This window comes from Chelonus insularis, unplaced genomic scaffold (genome assembly GCF_013357705.1).
Source record: "Chelonus insularis isolate UGA/USDA-ARS -01 unplaced genomic scaffold, ASM1335770v1 contig_16_pilon, whole genome shotgun sequence".
NCBI classification, from domain to species: domain Eukaryota; kingdom Metazoa; phylum Arthropoda; class Insecta; order Hymenoptera; family Braconidae; genus Chelonus; species Chelonus insularis.
The window spans coordinates 119003-142360 of NW_023276409.1; the positions used below are offsets into that span (position 1 = coordinate 119003).

The following is a 23358-nucleotide window of genomic DNA, read 5'->3' on the forward strand; positions in this document are numbered from 1 at the left end:
ATCCATTCTCTATCACTTCTTTCAAGTAAGAACAATAAAAAAATCAACGATAGTTTCATCAGAGAAAATTATATTTAAAATTAAATAAAACCTAGTTAATTAGACACGTTTGACGGTCATTACCTTGTCGCTCGAGTAACTTATTTCATAAAATTAAGGAATAATAACCGTCAGCAGTCATCACGCAACTTATGTTCCTACTACTATGAATTACATGCACATTCGTCATTGGGTCAACGACCATTATGCGTAACTGTGCTTTCTATTATTATTATTATTGGTATAAATGTTCCAGTCAGGTTATCCCAGAGCTCCGACACACCTGGGGCTTGACGAAGCTCAGTTATACTATGCCAACATGGTTCCCTCAGGCGTGAGGGTGAATCAGGACTGCAGTTATGTGTCCTAACTTATATTAACTTAAAGGTGTAGAGGAAGTAAACGATGATCGCTTTCCGAATTTCAGTTGCTAGGAACTCTGCTTTCAGCACACCAATATTGTTTACAGCTCAGTGAAGAAACGATCTTTCAATCGAGGACGTTACTAACCAGGACTACCACATGATCAGTCCATAGAAACACTTCTTCATGACCTTCATGGACTCTCGGTCGTGCTCATATTTCAAACTTTTTGATATAAATAACCAAACTGCTTTGAAAGTAATGATAAAATATTCAATTCAACTAAACACTTTCTGCTATATAAAATGGAATATTATTTTTTCTGCATGAAGTATAAACTAAAAGTTTTGGATGATTACTTTTGGTAATAGAGTAATAAACTGGGATAAAATCAATGTAATTGATCAACTTGATGCTTCCATGTACAGTTGTGATATATTTTCCTTCAGAAGTTTATTTGAAAAAAAAAACTCAAAAAACTTACCTAAAAGTTCGCTGAGTAGTTTTCATGTTTGTTAAGTAAACGTTCCTCGATAATATTTATATAAAATCCTCTTTAGAGTCACTAGAAATCTTGAACAATTACTTGAAAATTATTACAATCAAGCACTAATAATAAAAACACTTTCTCACTTATAGATTTTTTAATCAGCTGATAGTTCATCATTGTCAGTGGGAATATCCATATTTCATCAACTTGAACTTATTGAATAAAAATAAATAATTCGTACAAACATTTAATGAGTATAATGACTGTCACATGTATACTAAGCCACTTCAGTAGCGTATCTTTGTGCTATTTACTTAACTGAACTTTTTGCAGTCTTTTTTTATGATTTAAAGAACCCCTTGCCTACACACTCTATTGTTAAAGACACGTGCGTATAGAATCATCTTATTTATTTTGTCCGTTGATCCTTTATATTGAAACTCTCTACTTGACTTCTTACAGGCAGGTGCAAAATGGGGTTTGTCTGCACGAGCCTATTTGCACGTCAGGCTGAGTTTTTACCACATATATACACTTAAAACACATACAAGAATTGAGTAAAAAGTTGAAATAAAAATTTTAAAAATAATATCTTAATTACAAGAATAATGTCTTAAATTTTCGCTTTGTTAATTGATTAAATGTTGATAAGATTAATATAATAAAGTCTGATTTTTTAACTTTTTTATTCTTGACTTCCTCTTACCTCAAAGCGATTTCAAAATGAGGTTTTTACCCAAAGCTGAATCAACAGCATGAGCAACGAAACAGTCTACTACCAGCCAGACTACTCTACGGAGACAGAGAGAAAGATGAGGTGTGTAAGAGACGATTGCGGGCACCACACACGCAAGGGAAAAAAGAACCAGGACAGACGGGGCGTAGGAGCGGACAGTACGATAGACTTACACCGAGTGGGTCCCGTTCGTTCGGAGGAGAGTGGCTTATTCCAGCCAAGCACGGTTGAGGAAGTACTGTTACTTAGAGACGAGGCCTTCGGGGTAAAAGGATGCAGATGGGTTGCATATATGTGTATATAAAATATATATATATGAATATATATTTAATAGTATATTTATATAATATATTAACGTAAAACTAATCACTAAATCCACTTTTTTCACTATTTACATGGTGAAAAATATTGGAAAATTCACTCCTCATTAGTGACATGCTTTAGCATTAAGTCTAGAGCTTATAACTCTTTTTCTTCAGTTCATTTTTTGTACAAAAAAACTTTTTGTGTCAATTTATTTTTCGATTTAAAAAATAAACGAGTTCAGCAACGCTAATAAAAAACTATGTTGCCTAAGCGACTTACACGACTCGACTGACTGCGGCCTGCGGATTCTAACCGCCTTCGTATACCGGCGACTGCTCTCGGCTCTTTTGTGACTCTTTCTCCCCACCCTTTGGTTGTTCTCATGCTGCGCAACCTGGGATTCTCCCTCAGGTGAGGACCGCGTGTACACACTCGACTACAAATACACTCATATGCTGCATATAAATATACAACACTCAAGCACGTTTGATTCCTTATAACATAAGCGCCCTCTACTTTTTCTTTCTCGTGTGCACGTGTGACCAGTGACGCCGGTAACCGGTTCCCAATATTTTTCTTCCCTAAAATTGCATGCATATTCTTTACATTTTTTACCCGTTTTTTCTTTAAAAATTATTTTATATTTGTTTATTTTTTAGTAACAATCAATTTCTACCACTTTTACTTATATTGGAACGCAGAGACCGACGATACCAACAACATGGAGCGCTGGCATAACACATGTTTAACACATTATTAATTTTACATTCAATTTTTAATTTGATGTTATTGTAAAATATAGAGTTTTTTACTGACGAAAATGGACTAAAATAAGCCGTTAAAAACTTATATCGCATTACCTTTTAAATAATATCGTCATAAAATGAAAATATCTACCTTTTGACCAAAAATACTTGAAAAACAAAGTTCTATAACTGGTATTTTTTTCTACTTTCAACAAGATATTGTAGTTTTTTTTAAATAAGTTAAATCTTAAGTAAAATTAAATAAAATAAATATTTAATATGATAAAAACTTTACAGTTGTTAAAGTAAACCTCGTTAGCAGTACTCAGCCCATAAATTTATGATTCTTTGAATCGAATAAGAAAATTTTTCTACAATTTTTCACTGGCTTTTTTTGAAAACTTGTTAATTAATTTAAAAATAAATCTCACTCTATTTCATTAAATAATTAAAGTTATATTTGTGCTGATAAATTTAAAAGGTATTCAACTAGAAGTTAAAAGTTTTTGAAAATACCTGAAAAGAGCTCAATGCTTTTTAGCCGTCAGTTCATAGAAAGAGAATAAAACTTGAGTGAAATAGAAAAGAAAGAAAAGTTCAAAAAGGCTTTTTCAAGATTGCAAAATAATTTTTTTGCTATTTGTATTCCTGAAAGTAAATACTTTTCTTCGCTCAGTATGTTCTGTCAGATTTGTGGAGTCAGAATATGTATTCCTTTCTGAATGAAGAAGGTTGATAAAAAAAGAAAAACTCATTGAAAATATAATTCACTTACCTGTCAACTAGTGAGATCTCAGACCATTTCAGATTTATAACATCCGTTCTCACTCCTGTTCGCTGCTAATCAGAAGACACGTTTACTGTAGTAGTGTCTCGTGCGCCAAGTTTAAATGACGGTGACGAAGGCACTACCGTCAGAGAAAAGAGATAATATATAGAAGAACCATCCCAATGAGAGCTGTTGGACGGCAATTTTTACCTGCTGTTATACGGCTGGGGATACAAAGCTAATGCTAAAATACCATATGTATCCCCAAGAAATCGTCCAACGGATCCCTATGCGGTGGTTCTTTTATATTATTTCTTTTCTCTGCTACCGTGTCTCTATTCTGCTTGAACCACAGTCTGTTGAGGTTATGCATTTTTAAAATTGCAATTTCTTTCTCATAATGACTAAAACATGCCATAAAAACTTCAGAAAACCTTATTAATTTCTTTTAGTAATAGATTAGGCATTCTATTGTCTTTCACAATAAATTATTTTAAATAATAAATAATTGGCCACGCCCCTTTATACAAGATTTGAAAAAAATAGAGATTTATTTTTTTTAAATATGCGACTTTTTTTTCTAAAGTTGGTACCATTATGAAGTTGCTATAGTACAGTAATAGAAATGTACAGATTATAAAGGCGCCAATTATAAAATAAATTAATTATCCAGATGTAGGGATGGGCGATATTGAAAAAAAAATATCGATATCCGACAATCGATATTTCTCATCAATGGTTATCGATGTATCGATATTTTTTAAAAAATATCGATATATCGATATCAAAGTCATAAGCGGCATAATTTAAATTGAAGATTTTAGTGACCTCCGGTGGAGCTCTAAAAAAGATATTTAATTGTTTTTAAAGTTGATTTGAAAGTTTTAGGGAATTAGTTCAATCATCTTTTCGTTTGTTAATTATAATTAATTAGGATAATGAACTGTTATGCTTCAAGTACTTGAATTCTATTCATAAGTTTTATTATTGGATTATATCTGTAGATTTACTATGTAAAATTATTGTTATATTTATACATCACTTACAATAATCCTTCATAACCTAACTTTCTCAATTTTTGTTGTTTTTAATCTTTTTGATATTATTTGCAGAACCCTCGTCAGAAATAACATTTAGTTTACATTTTTCAATCAATCATGAATCTTCGTGGATCTTCTTGATATAGAGTTTCTAACCCTCTATCATCTTTATCTATACTGAACATGATGGTTTTTCACTTTTTTTAATAATAAATTAATTAATAAATAATTAATAAACGCGTGAGACTTGATATTGAACTTGTGACTACTAATGGCTTTTGGTTAGTTATTTAAAATACCACGAGAGGTCTCTACATGGTCGATATTACGAGAAAAAATATCGACCATCGATGTATCGTCTATGAAAAATATCGAATAAAAAGACTCGATATTAGAAAAAATTTATCGATATTTCGATAAATCGACAAATATCGCCCATCCTTATCCAGATGTTATAATAATGATAATGAAAAATAATAGTATATCCTGATAAATAGTAATTAATAATAAATAAAGATGACACTATGGTCGAAATAATAATGTAATTAATTAATGATAAACTATTCGATGATATAATAAGTAAATAGAAATTATATCTGTCTTTGATTATTTATATATAAATAATAACTTGTTTATAAATAAATGCTCATAACTCGCGAACAGTAAAAGATAAAGCAAAAATAATGAAATTTTGAGGGCGTACACATGGGGGGATCGTACTTTTTATTCTCAACCCCATGAAACATCCATATTTAATTGATTGCTAATAATTAGCGATTAAATAAACAACTTATTTCTATTAACGACTTGACAAACAATAGAAATGAGATCACTTGCATATTGTTTATTTACAAAAATACCACTTTTTTATAAAAAAATGCTCATATCTCGAAAACGGTGAAAAATAAAGCAGAAATAACGGAATTTTCACGGCATATCTGTAGGGTGATTATACTTTTGACCAATTATACTGTGACAGTTACCAGGTGTCGTACAAAAAAAGTAAAATCACAGCAAAGACAGCCTTACAGACTGTAAAAAATTGTGCACCAAATTCAAATGACGAGGTCGATAATCTTTGTTCTTTAAATGCTATTTTCTGTAAATATGCATAATTCACAAAATTACAAAAAGTCAATCAAAGATAATTTTTCATAATCAAAAATATACAAGAATAAACTAGAGAAAAAAAAGGAAATGTAGAATATATTGCATGAAAAATTTAATCACTTAAAAAAATTCACATAAAAAAAAATTTTATCGTTTTAATTACAATTTATATTTTGTACAATATACAATATATATCATTTGATACACCAAAAACTTGGCGTGGCTATTACAGCGCATCTATATCAGTGAGGCTATAGATACGAAAATAGTGTGTAACGTTAAAATGATTAAATACAATAATTCTTCCCAATGGATGAAAAAACGTTTTTGGTCAAATATTATTACAACTCCTCATCCATGCTTGTCAGCAACGTGATCTACAAAACTTCAATTCTAAAATCTTCAATATAAAACGTTATCGGTTTAAAAAAAAGAAAGATGTTTAAACTATTCTCAGATTATCTTTATTTTGTGATAGAATTATAAATAAATTGCTTAGATTGGGAATAAATATTGAAGCTAGACCAGATCTTAGAACTGCTTAATGAACTAATTGAGAAACCATTATCAACTATGTACATATTCTAGATAAGCTCAACCTTCTCATAGAGTATGACCTCGAAGAAACATATTACATGTCGAGAGGATAAAGGGATTAGAGGATGGAGATTGAAGACACTGGATTCCAGTACCAATTGAAGCTTATAATCCGTCGTTATTTATTACTTCTATACTAAATGTTATATGCATATTAATTACAAATTTGCATATAAATTAATGCGTCATGTTTATTTCAATAAATAAAATATTGAGCGTTGATTCTATTAAGTAGTCGAACAACACACAGCAGTATATTTTTCCAGAATCATTACAAAAATCTGTCTTATCTATTCTGGTCAGTAAAGTAGAACTGTCTTTATCAACAGTATTGAATTGGTATAGTAACGTCATCTCACGAATAACCTTGCCAATATTTATCAATTGTTTATTTTGATCCAATTTTTAAAAAAATATTTTGATGAAATAATTGAATTGTTTTACAGAATAATTGTTCAGATACCACATAATCATCAGTTTTTTGCGAAAATTCGTTGGACGACAAAATTTGGACATAATTAATTCATTTAATAAGCTTTAAATGTATTGAATTGACAGATTGCTCCGGGGTTAATTTAATGACGAAGTCTAAGAGTAGATTTCAATACTTAAATTCAACAAAAGAATAAATAAAATAGATCTATCAAATATAAAAATATTAAAAGATTGTATTTCACTTAATGTTTAGTATATTATTGAACACGCTATCGATTTATGATCACATTGAAACTCATATAACTTTTTTTGCCTTTTAAATATGAAATAAGTAATTTACTGATGATCAATTATTGATTTTTATCATAGGTATAACATCTGCACTACAAACTTGTTACTTTGACAATATATTACAGTTATATATATATATATATATATATACGCCTATATATCTTTATCGCCTCCGCGTTTTGGAGTAAAATTATTTCATTTTTTTCAAAAAAATGAATCTACTTTTTTCGAAAAAAAAGTAGGTATCATAAACTTTAAATTGTATGCTGTCCGATGCAGAAATATATTTGTTCTTACAACACAAGCGCACACTTACAATTACTATTGATAACACTAGAACACTGTATAAAGAATTTAAGCGCACAAAAATTTACACGAGAACGAATTAATTTGCTGAATTGATTGATCTACATAATATCATGCACAATATGTTTGTTTTTTATGCTTTATATTTGTTCTTGTCACATAATATAAAATCACTCATTTATTTTTATTGCCTAAATATAAATACATCAATTTATAATAATATATTATATATTTGCAGTACGTTAAGGAAGACATATTTAAACTTTTTAGAATATAAGAATATTAATTATCAAAAATTACTCATTAAAATAATTAAATATAAGTATGAATAAGTAATCACACAGTACATTAATATACAAATACATGAAATAAGAAACATTTTTCCTCGCTTCCTACCTAAGGGACGGTTTATCATCCTTTTATTTTTATTGCTTATTTCATAAAATATTTCTATCAGAGTGTCAATAAGTTATGTAAAAACTGTGTGGAAAATCAAATGATTATTAAATGAAACTTGAGTAGATTGTATGGGCCATTTGTATCAGATAATTTTTTGAGGAATGTGACATGAAATTATGATATGTTAAATTATATATCACATTGTTTTTATTACACTTTAATATTAATTTGTCAATGTTTCAACAAATGAAGTGATAATACAATAAAATATTATTTGAGTAGCAAGGGAGTTGAACTTGAATTCCGAAATTTACATGTCAAACTTCTTTGAGAATGTTAAAGACGTCTTCTAGATAAACTTAATATATCGATAAACTCGATCGTGTTAGGAACTTCAGCTGGGAAGATCGGCGCAAGAGATTCCTTAAGTTTATGAACCATAAGAAATCAAGATTAACCTATCTCTTTAGAAAGATGGATAAAAACAACGATGGTCTTCTTCTAAAAGAAGATTTTATCCAAGGCATTATGAATATAAGTAAGCATTTAAAATTAAGAATTAAACTAATTCATAGATCTATAAACAGAAACATTTGCTAAATGAATTATGTCACCTTTCAAAGTTCGATATCTCACGTTTGAAGATAAATGCTGTAGCCGATTGGTTTGATCGTCACGGTGAAGATTTGATTGATTGGAAAGAATTTATTGCAGCTCTTTGACCAGATTGGGAAGAAAGAAGAACTTATGATAATACTGATAACATTCATGATAAAGTCAAACGTCTCGTTACGTAAGAAAAAAACATTTTCAATCACAATTTTCCGGTAGAAAATAGTTGACGAAAAGATTACTTTGTTATCAAGTTAAAACGATCCCTTCCTTCGCAAGATGGCTAAAAAATTTTAACTTAACTTAAGTTACTTTTGAGTTTCAAAATCAATTAATTTTCGGTAAAATAAAATTGATTCAAGTTTTTAATTATTATATTGATACAGTATTGAGTTATGTACATACATTGAAACAGGAATGAGCTACGTTTTCAGAGTCAAAGTCGAACAATATTAATTGGTATCAATTTCTATGACATCGAAGTTATCACATGTGTAATATGATAACAGAACCACGTGGTTTCGAAAGATTATAAATTTCACAAAAAGAATACGTAATAAGATATATTACAATATATTTATTACTTTTTTAAAAAATGTATTTTGATCTTCATTTTTTATGGAATACAAAAATACAAAATAATAATACTCTGTAGTATAAAAATTATCTTTCTTAAAACAAACATTGCTACAATAAACGATATTCCAGTTTCTCTAAAAATATCAAGTTGTAATAAACGGGCAAAGGAATGGGATTTTCTGACCAAGTATTTTAAATTTGTCGGTAAAGTGGACTAACGTGAGTTATTGTTAAGCCTTTGTGAGTAATCCTAAGGTACCTGTGCATTATTTTTAAAATCTGAGGTTTTATGGCTCACAGGCCTACCGTGGGCAATCGGTGCATTACCACATGGAAATCCGTGCGGTAACGTAGTAGCAGAGAAAATAGACCTGCATAAAAGTTCAATGCTGTGTTCTGTTCAGGGATCACTCCAGGCCACCCCAACCGTGTTAAACTCCTACCTGGCTCCATAAGAACCCATACTAAATTTTTGGGCCACATCGGCCCATTTGAAATGAACTTCTATTCACATCTTTTTTCTCTGGTAGTAGTTACCACGCACGTGCGACGGAAAATGAATATAAACTTTCCATTACCTCTATTGTCAAGAAACATTTGTTAAAAATTATCTAAAATTTTATTTTCGCAATATTTTTGAAAATAATATTTTAAAATATGTACTCTTAGTCCAGTCAAACGAGGGAAATGGGATAATTTTCATTTGCAAAGGCCAAACTAATAATTTATAGATCACTAGAATCGAAATTTCGATAATTAATTACTTAAATCGCTCTAATATCCGTAAAATGCACCTATCAGCCTGGCTTTTGGCTCAAAATGTGCAGAATCGAAAATTAAACAATTTACTTATAAAATATTCTGCACGATCTTTTGGCTGTCGTAAGTTAGCCAGGTTTTAATATTTGGGGCTTCGACGGCGCTTTTTCTCTTGTGGTGCCGTTGGGAGCAACAGAGAGCAATGGATATCTCTCTGTTTCACTCGCACTCACACAAAACTTCTGTACACGCGCCGAGTATTAAATAGCATGAGTGCGTTGTATTATAAATATCAGCTGGATTGGAAAAAATTTTCACTTTCTGGTGGAAACTTACACACTCGAATTAGATGGGAAATTTGAGAAAATATGCCAAGAACTTATGCAATGCCAAGGATATCTGTCTCCAATGTATAAAAGTATAACTTTCTTCCAACAAGGACTAAATATATTATGTATTGTTAGTGGATATTTCTAGATACTTGACAATATCATCTTGTGCTAATTCTACAGATAATGCTGAAGTCAGTCGCAATGCTCAATCATAGAATGGAGGCATGTAAAAATGAGTTGCTGGAGATCTTGGACCATGAGCTTTATCGTCATATTTGGATAAAAGAGAATTGATACTTCCATGACGAGCACAACCTAATCCTTTTTGTGGTCATGATTTTCTTCCACTTCCTTTTATTAGTTCAGCCCTATTTTCTACATGGGCAAAGTTTTATGAAAAGAGCTATGCTGTAGAATTTAAAGTTTTAATTATAATTTTATTTTAAATGAACTAACTTTATAAATATAGTAATAGTATATTTTAATGAAGATTTAGGATAAAATTACTAACACCAAATTTATACGTTCGTTGCCATCTCACATTACTCCATAAAAGATCAGGTCGAGGTCTTGCCGCAAATATTTCCGGGTGTAGGGTCATTATTCCTAGTTTTTTTTTAAATTGAGATAAATGTTATCTATCCAAACTTGCTTTTTTTGATATATAAAGATTCTTAAGAATTTGAATGTATATGAATCTGAAGTAATTCAAATATAATAAATAAATATTATAAGTATAAACAATTGAATAAATAAACAATTTTATTACTTCATTTTTCAGATAAAATTATAATTTTATTTGACTACATCTAATAATAGAAGTTAATATTATAATTGACAAATGAGTATATACAGTTGGACAAGAGATAAGCATAATAACACTACACTTTGTCAGCAACGTATTTGGTTCGTAATTTTTTATTTTTTCTGAATCAATTACGTAGACAATTGTAATTGTAATGAATTTACATATATTGAATGTTATTTATAATAATCTTTGTCGTAATTTCGATACGATTTATATCACTTAAGATAGTGTTTCTCTTTTTTTTTACTTATTTATAACATTAAGGTCTTACCAATTTACTCTAATGATACCAATTTCACTGATAAGTTCCAACTTGTGTTAATGACGCCAATATCTGTTTTGTTTTTTTTAATTACTTACATTACAATCACATCATATTTATAACGTTTTCTACATACAGAGAGAATTTTTTTACTAAATGTAAATGCAAAAATGACAAGTGCACATTTCGAAGTTTAGAAATAAAAAAATTTCTGTTTAACTATTTTTTACTATCGAATAGAAATACTTTTACTTCTAAATTTCGAAACGTACACTTGTCATTTTTTCCCTTATATTTAGTGAAAAATTCTCTCCGTGTACATTAATAATTTTCTAATTTTAAGATTTACTATCTTATTTTTTTAAGATAGCATTATTTCACTAATATACATTCGGCTCACATAATTATTAATTTTTAATTTTCAAGTAAATTCTTATGACATTTTCTTAGTTACGTTGTTATAATCATTAAAATTGAACATAAAAAAATTTTCAATATCTACAGTACTTAAATTTTCTAAATAAGATAACTTAGTGCCTAAGATGAAAAGCAAATACTTATTTAGTTATAGCTATGGAGTTGCACATAGCATGACTCATTTTACCTGACACTGTTGCATTTCTATCCTGAAAATGCATTACCTTTACCATTCAACCACTACAAATGAGGGAAAACCCAACTCGGCAAGCAAACATCCTAAACGGCTTTTTGGAGCCTCGTTTCTTCATTGTTCTCCAAAAATTAGCTATTTCAAGGTAAAAGTTGGCCCGGACAAATTCAGGTACATAGGGCTAAATATCTCCATCCCCACTTTAGTGCAAATGACCAAGAAGATGTTTCATTATTTTGCCTAAAAGTTTTTCATTCCCGTTTCAACTTTTGCTTGAGCAACAACTGAAAATTAGTGACATTACTGAGTGCATTATCAGTGTATCATATATCGGGTAGATTTTGTTCTAATATTATACGCATATTGTTCATAACATACACAAACGATAAGTGTCAAAGTTTAGTGTGTGCTTTTTTTGTATTATTTTGTGCAAAAGTGCAACAAAAATGGGAGAGTTCAGAGGTTTAAACCCCACGGTAATCTTTCGAATCATGAATCAAAGATTCTTTTGGGGATACAATTCGATAGAAATATATAGAGCTTGTAACATTTTAGAAGCATTTTTGGATTCTAAGAAAAATGAATTAAGAAAATTGACTAATGATAAGAGCAAGACACCTTTTAATAGTACAATTCACACAGCTCGTGCAATATTAGACCGCAAATTAAAGATTAACTTTCGTGCGAGTGATTTTGGCTGTCCTGAAAAAATTATGGATATGATTTCCGATTTTAAATTCATGGTTAAAACTTTGCTCAAAAGTGATGGCAGGATAATATCAGAAAATGGGTTTAATTATACTTTATTTGATGCAGCTATAGTAACCGGATACCCAGATATTGTAAAAACCTTCCTCAAGTATAATTTTAAAATCAATTCCATGTATAATACTCCATTCCATCGGCATTGTTTAGCGTTGAATCGTGCAGCTCAATCCGGTCAAGAAAATATGGTGACTTTATTGATAAACTATGGAGCCGATATAAACAGAAAAGATTTTCATAATAAAACTGCACTCTTCTATGCAATTCAGGCTAATCATGTGTATACCACTCTGAAACTGTTAAACCATAACGCCAAAATTGATGATCCAGATTTACTCACAGCCGGTATTATCAACCTATCTGATGGTATAGTGAGACTTCTGCTCGAACGTGGTGTTCCTGTGAATCAACCCGACTTATGTGGACGAGTTCCTCTTCATTTTGTGAGTAACAGCAATAAACAATTTATCGATCGCGATTTTGAGCGAGCCCAAATAGCAAGAGCAATCATCGATTCCGGCGCTTTCGTCAACGCTAAAACTAGAAGTGGAATCACGCCTCTGCATGCAGCTGTTCTTCAAGGATTTTATCGGATTGCTGAAGTTCTTCTAACCAATGGTGCTGAGGTCGATGAATTTGTGTCTATGCACAGAACGGCACTTTTCTATGCTGCGTACAATACTCATCCTGAAGTTGTGAAATTATTATTAATGTATGGTGCTGACATTAACATATTAGATGATGTAGGAAAATCTGCACTAGACATGGCCAATGATTCAGGAACAGGCCGATATGCAATAGTTTGTAATAAATATAAATTAAGTGTTAATATAAAATTAAAATCCAACATTTTATTGCAAATTGAAGCAGATGAATCAGATTTTCATGATGATGACGAGATGAATTATACATACCGCAGGATGTATACTAGCTCATGTGCTAATAATCGTGAAGAAACTATTAAAACTCTCCAGAAACACATTATAAAGATGATCACTGCAGGAATGTTTGTACGCAAGGATATCAAGTGTAAGGTCAACATGGTCGAAATGGAATCGTTTCAGAATATGTGTTACAATGAGTTAAAAATGATAAAAACCATACCACTAGTTAATCATCTAACTGGTTTTGATATCATGAGAATGCGCCTCACCGAATTGATCTCCTATATCAAAAACCCAGATATACGGGATGTCTTAAAGCAGTATCACTACTCCAAGTTATTTCCTCTTTATGGAATAATTATTCATGCTCAAATTCAGAAGGCAATAAGGAGGCAAAAAAAAATTCTAAAGCCTTACGATTCATTTGGACCTTCACTCAATCTTCCAGGTTATCCTACTCGTAATTGTTTTTCAAATACAACAAAAAAAAAAAATTATGTAAAATACTGTTAATTTATTTATTATATCATTCTCATCATACCAACAGTGTATTTTTTTCATTTCAATGTTTCTTTTTTTGATACAAAAATGAATTACATTATACGTTAGTTGTAAATATAATGAATTTTGTAATTTATATACCTATTGTCTGTAATGATTACATGTCATTGTAAGTTTTGTACTGTAACCAATCTTGTATTTCAAAATTTTGCACATCATTAATAAATATTAATCATCATCTAAAAATATTTCCTTTATAAATCCTATAATCTCCTATTTATAATATTAGTCTTAGTTGAATATGTTTTTATTTATTTTTTCAGTAGATACGTAGATAGATAGGTTTAAATGTTAGGATACAACTATTGCTCATTTAACCGAAAACTTGTACTAATACTTTCTATACTGTTCATAAGATTAAAATATAAATAATCTTTAATAATCATAGTTTTTGTAAATTTAAAAATTTTTGCTCTACTTTTCTTCATAGTTTGGGATTAAAATCCGTAACAGAGGTCAACATTGGACTTATATTTTGCGCCTAAACATGAGAAATATGGAAATTTGTGATTCTTTGAAGTACTAAATAAAACTTTATTTGACGTTAGATTTAAACCTACCTTTAGAATTTTTATTTTTTAATATTGGAAAAAGAAAGATTTAAATGACGTTTAATATTTCAACTCGGACAAATTTTTTTCAAATTTCGATGGACTAATTTTTTAAAATAGATCTACATTCTGAATTAGCTTTTTTTTATATATACATGATTAATTTTTATAATCTATGAAAATAATCAGTTGAACTAATGGTGTTTTATTGATGCTCATTGATTTCAAATAACCATCGACGATGCTTTGAATGCATAATTTAATATAACTTTATTTGTAAATGTAAACGTTTGTAATATGATTATCTTAGTCACCGCAGTAATATTCACGAATGAGCCATCTGTCACGATCAATTTACTGTTTGTTTCGTTCAGAAGATGATATGCTGTGTAATTGATTGTTGCAATGCCAACTTGAGCGTAGTTATCTAACGAATTCCGGAGTCGACAAGTGAGAGGAGCTCCTAGAATCTCCTGAAATCAATTTCAAAATGTATAAAAAACTTCAACACCAAGTTTTGTATTAAAAATAAAAAAAAACTTTACATAATGTAAAATTTGCTTACAACAAATTTATTTAGCACATGTCTAGACACCATTTTACTGAATGAATCTTTTTGATAATCATCTTGAATTCTATATTTATCAGTTTTCGTAGAAGAAAGTGAAAAAGGTATCTTCAAAAGTCCTAAAAGTTATATTATTAATACAAGCAAATGTCAAAATTTATATCTCTTTAATTATTTTACCATATCTATAACGTGCAGTAGATGATCTTTCCCATCGAATGAAAAAGCAGTCATTGTAATTTATGATACTAGATTTTTGAACAAGATTTAATGGCCGAGTTCGACCATTTTCTCTATATGGTGATACAATAAATATTGCATAAAAATTTTCAATTTTTTCGGACTTTTCTATATCTTGTTGATATATCACTCTAAATACTGGTTTATAATTACAACGAAAATTAGCAGTTTTCAAAGTTTTTCGTTTACAATTGGTAAAAACCACTAAGCTCCTCGTGGGTCGTCTACAATAATCATGTAAAATACTAAAGGTTTTGAAGCAATTTTATATCATTAAATCAAGTTAAATTGGTTCAATTTTTACCCATACGGAATAAGTGCTGAAGTCAAAATAGCCCATGGTTTAATTACTGTACCATAGCCTAGAATATCGAGTTCTGGAAAGATAAATTAAAAATGAATTAAAAAAATATAATTTCTATTTGATTATGTATTGATTTTTTTAATTACCTTTGTCAAAATAAGCAATTTTAACTACTCCAGTAAAAGTTTCACTAAAAGTTTTATTGATATGATAATTATCAAGAATATGAAATGATTCAGAAAATGAAATTACAAAAAAAAAGAAAAAAAAATTTTGTAAGAATTTCATCATGATTGATTTTGAATAAATTATAAAAGTTAACAAATAAATAACAAATAATTACGAAATTATCCTCTAAATAAATATAAATTTTTTTTGAACCAACAATCTATGTACAACTGCAATCTAATTATTTTAAACTGACCAACTTAACATTTAAAAATTAGATGAATTATTGAAAGAATAAATTAATAATTTCAGTATGATTTCAAAGATCGACCGAGTTTGATGATTTCAAGACTTATCGAACTCTATTGATAAGTTTTGCTATTAAATAGGTTGACGTAAATCGAAAGGACTCAACAAGTGGAGCTTGTCATCTCAGGTGAAGAATATTGGGTTACTCAAATTATTTATCAACTTTATTCTTGTTAAATCTATTTATAATGATATTATTAGTCCAGTCAACCCACGTCATTCTTATCTACTCATATCTACTCCATTTGTGAGACAACTTTTAAGAATCTGGGCAATTTTTAATTTTAAGACGGAAAAATATTGGTCATAGTGGGTAAAGAAAACATACTCAAAAATCGAAAGTGCGCCTTTTTTATTCTATTTTTTTATGCATTTTTGTGTTCCCATGTATCTAAGCGAGACAGCACTATACTCAGCACCACACGCTAGAAAAAGACATAACTAGTCAAAAGCAACAACTAATTATTAATTTATTTGAGCTAAAAACATAAGATATTGTTTATTTGGCTTTTTTTAGATATATAAATTGAAAGATAAAATAATTCTATCTAATAATAACTTAATAATAATATTGATTAAAATTGAACATCAATTGTAAGAATTAAAAAAGTGCACTTTCGCTTTTTGAGCACATTTTCTCTACGCACTATGACCAATATTTTTCCGTCTTAAAATTAAAAATTGCCCAGATTCCTAAAAGTTGTCACAAATGCAGTAAAATGACGTGCGTTGACTGGACTATATAATTTTCAGTACAGAATTTTTTTAAAACATTAACATACAGATAATCAACAACATCCGATAATATTTTGTGTAATGTTCTACTTTGAATGGCAAACATTTGCTGTATGTACTGCTGTACTGAAGCATTATTTAGTATTTAATATAAAGTTTCAAGCGTTGGTGGAATTATCCAAATTGGACGTCATTTTTAATCAGTTGCCATAGCATCCTTAGCAATTTAGCATTATTTTAATTATTATTAAATTACAATAAATATATATTATTAATAGTAACTTTTTATTCGTATTATACTATCGTAAACAATGTTTAATAATATTGTGTTATTGAAAAAGTTTCTTTGTTTGTTACTATTTTAGATTGGTATAATTTTTAATAAAATTTAATTATGGAACACAATATTTAACCATTTGTCTTATGATAACGATATTTTTAATAACAACACAAAACAACGCGACTTCAAAGATGTTAAGTGGTGACGTTTACTTTCAATTCAAGTTAATGAACTGTCAAATTATTAATACAGTTATCGAAATAGTATTAATAATATAAAATAACAGTGAATAAATGTCAATATAAGTATGTAATTTATAAATTTTATCAGAAAGAACCGTATATTATGTTATTCCTCTCGTTCCTTTTAATAAATAGATACTCATTTTTTCAATAATTTATCGAGCTTTCTGTTAAAGTGAACGTTAAGGTATTGATGATTCTTATATTCCAGATATACTTCTTCATTCGAATCATAACTTAGGATGACCACCAACTTAATGGGTTTAGGACACTTCACTTTCTCCCGAGAGAAGGGAGCGGGTTATTAAAATATAGTCTGTATTTGGTCTACTTGTGTCAGCTGTATTTTTTCTATAAAAGAATTTCTGGCTGGATGTGATCGAAACTAAAGATTATGAATATAGAGTTCAAGGAAAAGGAGAAAGTATTTTCAGACCATCAATATGTATTTTTATTTTGGTCTTTCTGATAGATAATTTAAAGAGCACACGACTACTTTATAGTGCTAAAACATTTATTTCATTTTTGTAAGCAAAGAATAAAGTTTGTTTCGGAATTCCTGAATCTAAATTTTAATAATAAATCTTTATTAACGATGCTGAATTTTTAGTATAAACAATAAAAATTACATAACAATGAGTATATGAGTTTCATTATAAAATGCTCACTGAATTTATACTGAAGACTTACGAAATTTTACGTTTTCAGTTGTATCACTATAGTTGAAAACGATATATCGATTCAGTATTGGAAATCATTTTTTCAATATTAAATATACACTGACACTTTTGAATGTCTAGAGTCTTTTTTAGTAAATTCAATATAAATTCTAAATATTCGGTATAAAATTAGTATCATAAACATTAGGTTTCTGACAATACATTATAAATTATGTATGTCTGCAACAACAAAAAACTAATCATTGTTTAAGGAATTTATAATTATAACATAAATCCAAGCAAAATAATCTAATTATTATGTTATATTAAATAAATTTTTGTAATATCTCAAGTAGAAGTCAAATTTTACTAAAATTTATTTAAATGGTTATAAATTACAGTGTAGAGAAATCCAGGCGAAATGAACTGGCTGAGTAAATTAAGCGAGAGTGGCAATAAATGTAGTTATCGCGTGACTGAAGAAACCAATATTTTGTGTCTAAAGTGATCTAAAGACATCTGCAAAGGTTGATAAGAAGAAACAGATTACACTGACTACGAGGAAAAGTGGTGTAAGAGACGGTTAATCGATAAGTGTCACGCCACATTTTAACTACTCTGAACTACTGTGTTACTTATTGGTCATTCATACTTGGACAATACGATTCGTTTACAATTTCTATCAATGAAATGACCAATAAAATTCTATTACCAATGAAGCCATGTTTCTCCAGCATATTCTGTTGTTCTCCATTACCTATATTTTCTTCTGGCTAAAACAATTAGGTCATTTTCATCAATTTAAACTTAATAAAGTAAAATAAATTTTTCTCAATACAAAAAATTAATTAAAATTTAAATCTGTGATGATATGATCATGTTTCAGGATATTTTTCCTTAAAATTATGATTCGGTCCCCGTGACACACATCAATGGAAGTGCGCTAACGGTATTTCAACAAGTGACCTACTCTCCAAGTCATTCTTTCTCACTTCGTGGAGTCAGATGATGATTTTAAAGCCTTTCTCTATCTTTCTCCTTGTCTTTCCACGGTCAAGTGAGTGTGCATGACCACTGTTTTACTTGGAGGCTTGAAGCTAGAACTCGATGTGTATACACTTTTTCCTCTTCTTCGGCTCATTTTTCTCTCTCGTCTCCTCGCGCTCTCAACCATGAGACGGTCGATTATATCCGCAGTAATGAAAGCGCCCTCACATGTTGAAGAAGTGCTCTTGTTGGCCCGAGGATTCCCGGTCGTCATAGATTCACTCAACGACATCCTTGACGTGCGCATCCTTAAAAAAAATAACATTTATTTAACTTTTTCTTTAGTTTCAAAAGAAAGAAAATAAGTTCACCTCTCAATTATCAATTATTAATCATTTTAATTCAAAATATCGTAAATTGTCTTATTCATTAGTTGAACTTTAAAGTCATGAGTGCACTTAGTTATATCATTCTTCAGGTGAGTTGATTGAAAACTCTTTTCAATTAGAATTTTTTCATGCTGTTAATATCTAACGTTTGGGAAAGACATTGAATTAGTTTATGCATTATATGATCACTATATTTATATAACGGTATATCCAGATGATTGAAAGATAAAATATTTTATTATGGTTGATGCAGTTTCATCACAAGTGATTTCAACGAAAATCGTCTTTGATGCTGATGAATTATCTTGTAATCAAACTTAATTATCTTATTTTAGGTGATGGCTGTTCAGCTTGTTAAATGCCAGTTTAGTGGAGGAGGAGGACCAAGTACCTTTGGTTACGATGCATCTTCAGCGTGCACCAAACCATACTCAAGAGTCTCAAGAGCACACTTTGAAAAACTTCCATGTGATTTTCAACGGCAAAACTGGTGTACGGTTGCCGGAAGATTTTATCCTTGGTAAATTTTACTTTATTTTTAAAATAAATATTTAAAGAAGTTTTTTTATTTTATTATGAAGTGATTTTAATCAGTCAAAGAAGTTGAATTATTTAAATAAGCGAAAGCTTATATTAAAAAAATTACAGTAATTATTAAAAATCATCACTACTTGACACTCAACAAGAAATGAAAAATTACTTAAAATAAGGATACCGATAAAAAGTATAAACGTCGTGCACATTGTCATTAATAATGATATGAGTGCAAGTAATGATAGTGTGCAGGTAATTTTGATACAATGTGCAGCTAAATGATTTCAAGTGATGAATTATTGATGTAGTGGTTATTAAAAATAATAGTAAGGGTCTTTAAACTCATTAAATACACTCATTAAGTTTTTAATTCTAATGAATATATTTCTAATAAAAATAATAATTTTCACAGACGATGAAAATAGTTTATATTTCAAGATTTGTTATATTTTATAAAATTCTCAGGCAAGCTGTCAGACGATTTGTTCAAGAGAATCAAGGTTTAATGCGTCGAATGTACGGAGATGAGAGGCACATTAATGTTCTTACAGATGAATTAGAAAAGAATGATATTGATGTAGAATTTGATGGTGGATTTCAAAGATACTTCAATTCTCCTCGGTGAGTATACAATAAAACTTATTTTTAATGTAGTCACTTTATGCATAGGTTGTGGAAAGTAAATTTTATTTTTCCATAACGTATCTCTAGAAGTTTCTTATTTAATAATGACTACAAGTTTGATGAGGATGAATTTCGACGATCAAGACACGAATATCAGAGTCGGGGATTTAGTAATAAATTACCAAAGTTGAGAGATTTGACAAAATCATATTCAGAATTCAGTGGAATTTCTTCTACTTCTCCTTCTTCATTGTCTTCTTCAACGCCCAAATCTTCTCTACCTTCTCAAACTTCGACACCATTGCCTTTTTCGGATATTTCAGCTACAATTAACCGAGATGTAACGACGAAATTATTTCAACTAAACAGTTCAACAGAATTACCTTTGAAAAATTCAAGTAAAACTCAAGAAATCCCTAGGGAAAAGATTCGTACAACTTTGCCAATGACTTTATCAGAAATAGCCCGAGTAAAAAATTCAAGTTTGTCAAATGAAATTCCTGGTTATTCCGAACAAAAGGGGAATGCATCAAATGCTACTAGTGAACCATTGGGTGTAAAGCCCATAGAAGAGTCGACTTTGAATCCTGAAGAATTTCCTGCAACTTCAACACCAATTAAGGAACAATTTGACTTAACTACAGAGGGATTAAAAGACACATCTATTAGTGAACTAAGTCAAGAGGCATTTAGACCTCGACCGGAATATAGTTCTACAACTAAACCAGAAAGTTCTGGTATTGGAGGTCAATTATTTCAGGATGTAGTAAAAGATCAGACTGAACAACCAGTTCTTAAGCTTCGAGGAATGTAAGTACTAGGATATCGGCAAAAAATTTTATTTAATGAATATCAATGTTTTATTGAGAAACTGTAATTAAATTAATTATTTGATTCATTTATTTTATTATTAAAGAAATGCATGTCCAGTCAAGGAAGAAGTTGTGGCCCCTTTTTGGGCTAATAATACACGCGGAGAACTTTTGGCCCTATTAAATCTTTATCCTTTTGAACAGTATGTCCATTGGGAAAAATGCACGTGAGTAATAAATACATTATCATTTAATTAAGTTACTCAAAAAGTCTGTATGTTATACTATAGTAATTTTTTATTTTAAATTATTTATAAAGCCATGAGAAAAAGCAAATGTACTGTAGGGAAGGCTGCAGGTGTGAACAGCAATATCGGCTGCATCGTCTACTTGCTTACGACCCCAACAATGAATGCCGGGGGATATTCAGTGACTGGTTTAAATTTCCCAGTTGTTGTGTATGTCGATGCTATGATTTACCCGTTGAATTTCGTGTAACATCTCGTTCCCCACGGGCTCAAAGACAAAAAATTAAATTACGACCTCCTGGGGATCAATAAACTAATCAATACTCGAATTACATAATTTATTGCTCAGATAAACCCATTTTTTAATTACAACATGCACAAAAAATATTATTAATAATAACACAATTATTAATTTGTATCTACTGTGCATTCTGAAAATGACACAAGGCTAGTGATTGATTTTTTAATTATCGATTAATTTATTTTTAACTAAAAAAAAATTAATATTAACTTTAAAAACAAATATTTTTTTAAACGAATAATGAATAAAGATTTCTAAAAATTGAAAGATATTAATATTAATATCAAATATTAATATTAGTAATATAATAATGGTTGTGTAATGAATACTAAAATGTTAAATATAAATACTTAATTTGTGCTTTTGTTGTGGGCATTTCTTTATAATTATCTAGTAAAATAATTCAACAACATAACATTATCTTTTTATCACACACTAATAATTAATTGTTACATATATAGTATATTTATGTTTAATATATTAAAATAATATTACAAACGTCATAATTAATACATCGCGATTACACATGGTATGTACATACAGTAATAATAATTATTAATTAATTAATTAATTAATTAATTAATCGCAAATAATTTTGTATATAAATACACAGCGTATATAAATAACTATTGGAGTAAAACAGTTGGTATCAAAACCATGGCAGAAGAAAATTTTTTTAAAAATCTATTTTAAGTTGTTTTATTGTTATTATATTTTTACGTTTGTGTAAATTATTAAATCAATTCAAATATAATATAACAATTTGTTAAGAATTGTTTACATTTTATTTTATTTATTGATCATTAAAAATATGGAGTTAGTTAAGTAAAGGAGGACAAATAATTCTTCTTTTGTTTTATAATTTGGTCTAATTTTCAATACAATGTCTTAAAATACTGTTTTTGTACATGTCTTGTACAAAATATGTTTAATACACAAAAAAATACCAAATAATTAATCAAATACTAAAATTAACCAAAAATCATTTAATAATTTTCATCAAATCGAAGTAATATAACCTTTTATAAAAATCCTATAGGCAGTGAATTAATTTTCAATTTAATATAGAGATAGGAAAATATTAATAATGATAAAAAAGATGATTTGTGGAAGAAGTAACTTGATCCTAATTGTTGAAAATTTCCCGTATCCTAACAACAATTGTAGTTATTATTTAACAATATTATTTACTTTATTTGCAAGCCAAATCTGCGTGAAAAATATTTTTTTTATCTTTTCAATTCGACAACAATTTGTTAATAGCATAAATCACAGGATTTTACTCCACCGATAAAAACTACTGCATTTTCTTTTTCAAGAAAATCTCAAAGACACTATATATGATAATTAATTATTCAATTATTAGTTATATAATTATTTATTATAAAAAAGACAAAACTTTTTTTTCAATTCGTTTGTTTTTGAGCGAGTAATAGTATACAATGAAAATTTTAGTAACGCTTATTCTTATAACAATTCCATTTATATTGTAAATTACAAAAAAAATAAAATCTTAATTATTTTACCTCAATTTTTATTTAACTTAAATTGATTTCTTTATTGTTATCTTTATTCCCTTTCCATTTCAGCAATAAAAAATGTATTCAA

General features: G+C 29.1%; 3 protein-coding genes and 1 pseudogene across 7 annotated transcripts in view; 2 read left to right on the forward strand and 2 right to left on the reverse strand.

Annotated features, from left to right (window-relative positions):
• Window positions 1-3750, reverse strand: part of LOC118064223 (uncharacterized) — a 65036-nt gene extending 61286 nt beyond the window's left edge. The window contains exons 1-2 of one of the 3 annotated variants that reach the window (XM_035078688.1): window positions 3660-3750; window positions 3456-3588 (exon numbers count right to left, since the gene is read on the reverse strand). Coding sequence is in view for 2 of the 3 variants with exons in the window: in XM_035078686.1 (XP_034934577.1) it covers window positions 887-912 (26 nt within the window). In the remaining variant the exon portion in view is untranslated. Of the gene's footprint in view, window positions 1-886; window positions 2213-3455; window positions 3589-3659 lie in introns of those variants that run through there. The other 2 variants (XM_035078686.1, XM_035078685.1) reach the window with 2 other exon arrangements.
• Window positions 1-21885, forward strand: part of spz4 (Spaetzle domain-containing protein 4) — an 83994-nt gene extending 62109 nt beyond the window's left edge. Inside the window, exons 1-6 of one of the 3 annotated variants that reach the window (XM_035078680.1) lie at window positions 18781-19320; window positions 19567-19751; window positions 20231-20386; window positions 20477-21199; window positions 21306-21428; window positions 21521-21885. In XM_035078680.1, coding sequence (XP_034934571.1) covers window positions 19291-19320; window positions 19567-19751; window positions 20231-20386; window positions 20477-21199; window positions 21306-21428; window positions 21521-21761 — 1458 coding nt within the window. In that variant the 5' untranslated portion in view covers window positions 18781-19290 and the 3' untranslated portion in view covers window positions 21762-21885. Of the gene's footprint in view, window positions 1-18780; window positions 19321-19566; window positions 19752-20230; window positions 20387-20476; window positions 21200-21305; window positions 21429-21520 lie in introns of those variants that run through there. The other 2 variants (XM_035078682.1, XM_035078681.1) reach the window with 2 other exon arrangements.
• Window positions 9923-11617, reverse strand: LOC118064225 (39S ribosomal protein L4, mitochondrial-like; annotated as a pseudogene).
• Window positions 12081-14073, forward strand: LOC118064226 (serine/threonine-protein phosphatase 6 regulatory ankyrin repeat subunit C-like). Its single transcript, XM_035078691.1, has 3 exons — window positions 12081-13158; window positions 13222-13698; window positions 14063-14073. Exons 1-3 carry the CDS (start codon window positions 12081-12083, stop codon window positions 14071-14073), a joined length of 1566 nt encoding a protein of 521 aa, XP_034934582.1.
• Window positions 21886-23358: the final 1473 nt, after the last annotated feature.

Bases quoted from the DNA above. Each gene is read 5' to 3' on its own strand.
- LOC118064226 (XM_035078691.1), top strand. From the start codon at position 12,081: ATGAATCAAAGATTCTTTTGGGGATACAATTCGATAGAAATATATAGA. The intron at 13,159-13,221 runs GTAATAAATATA...TGCAAATTGAAG, and splicing joins AGGCCGATATGCAATAGTTT to CAGATGAATCAGATTTTCAT.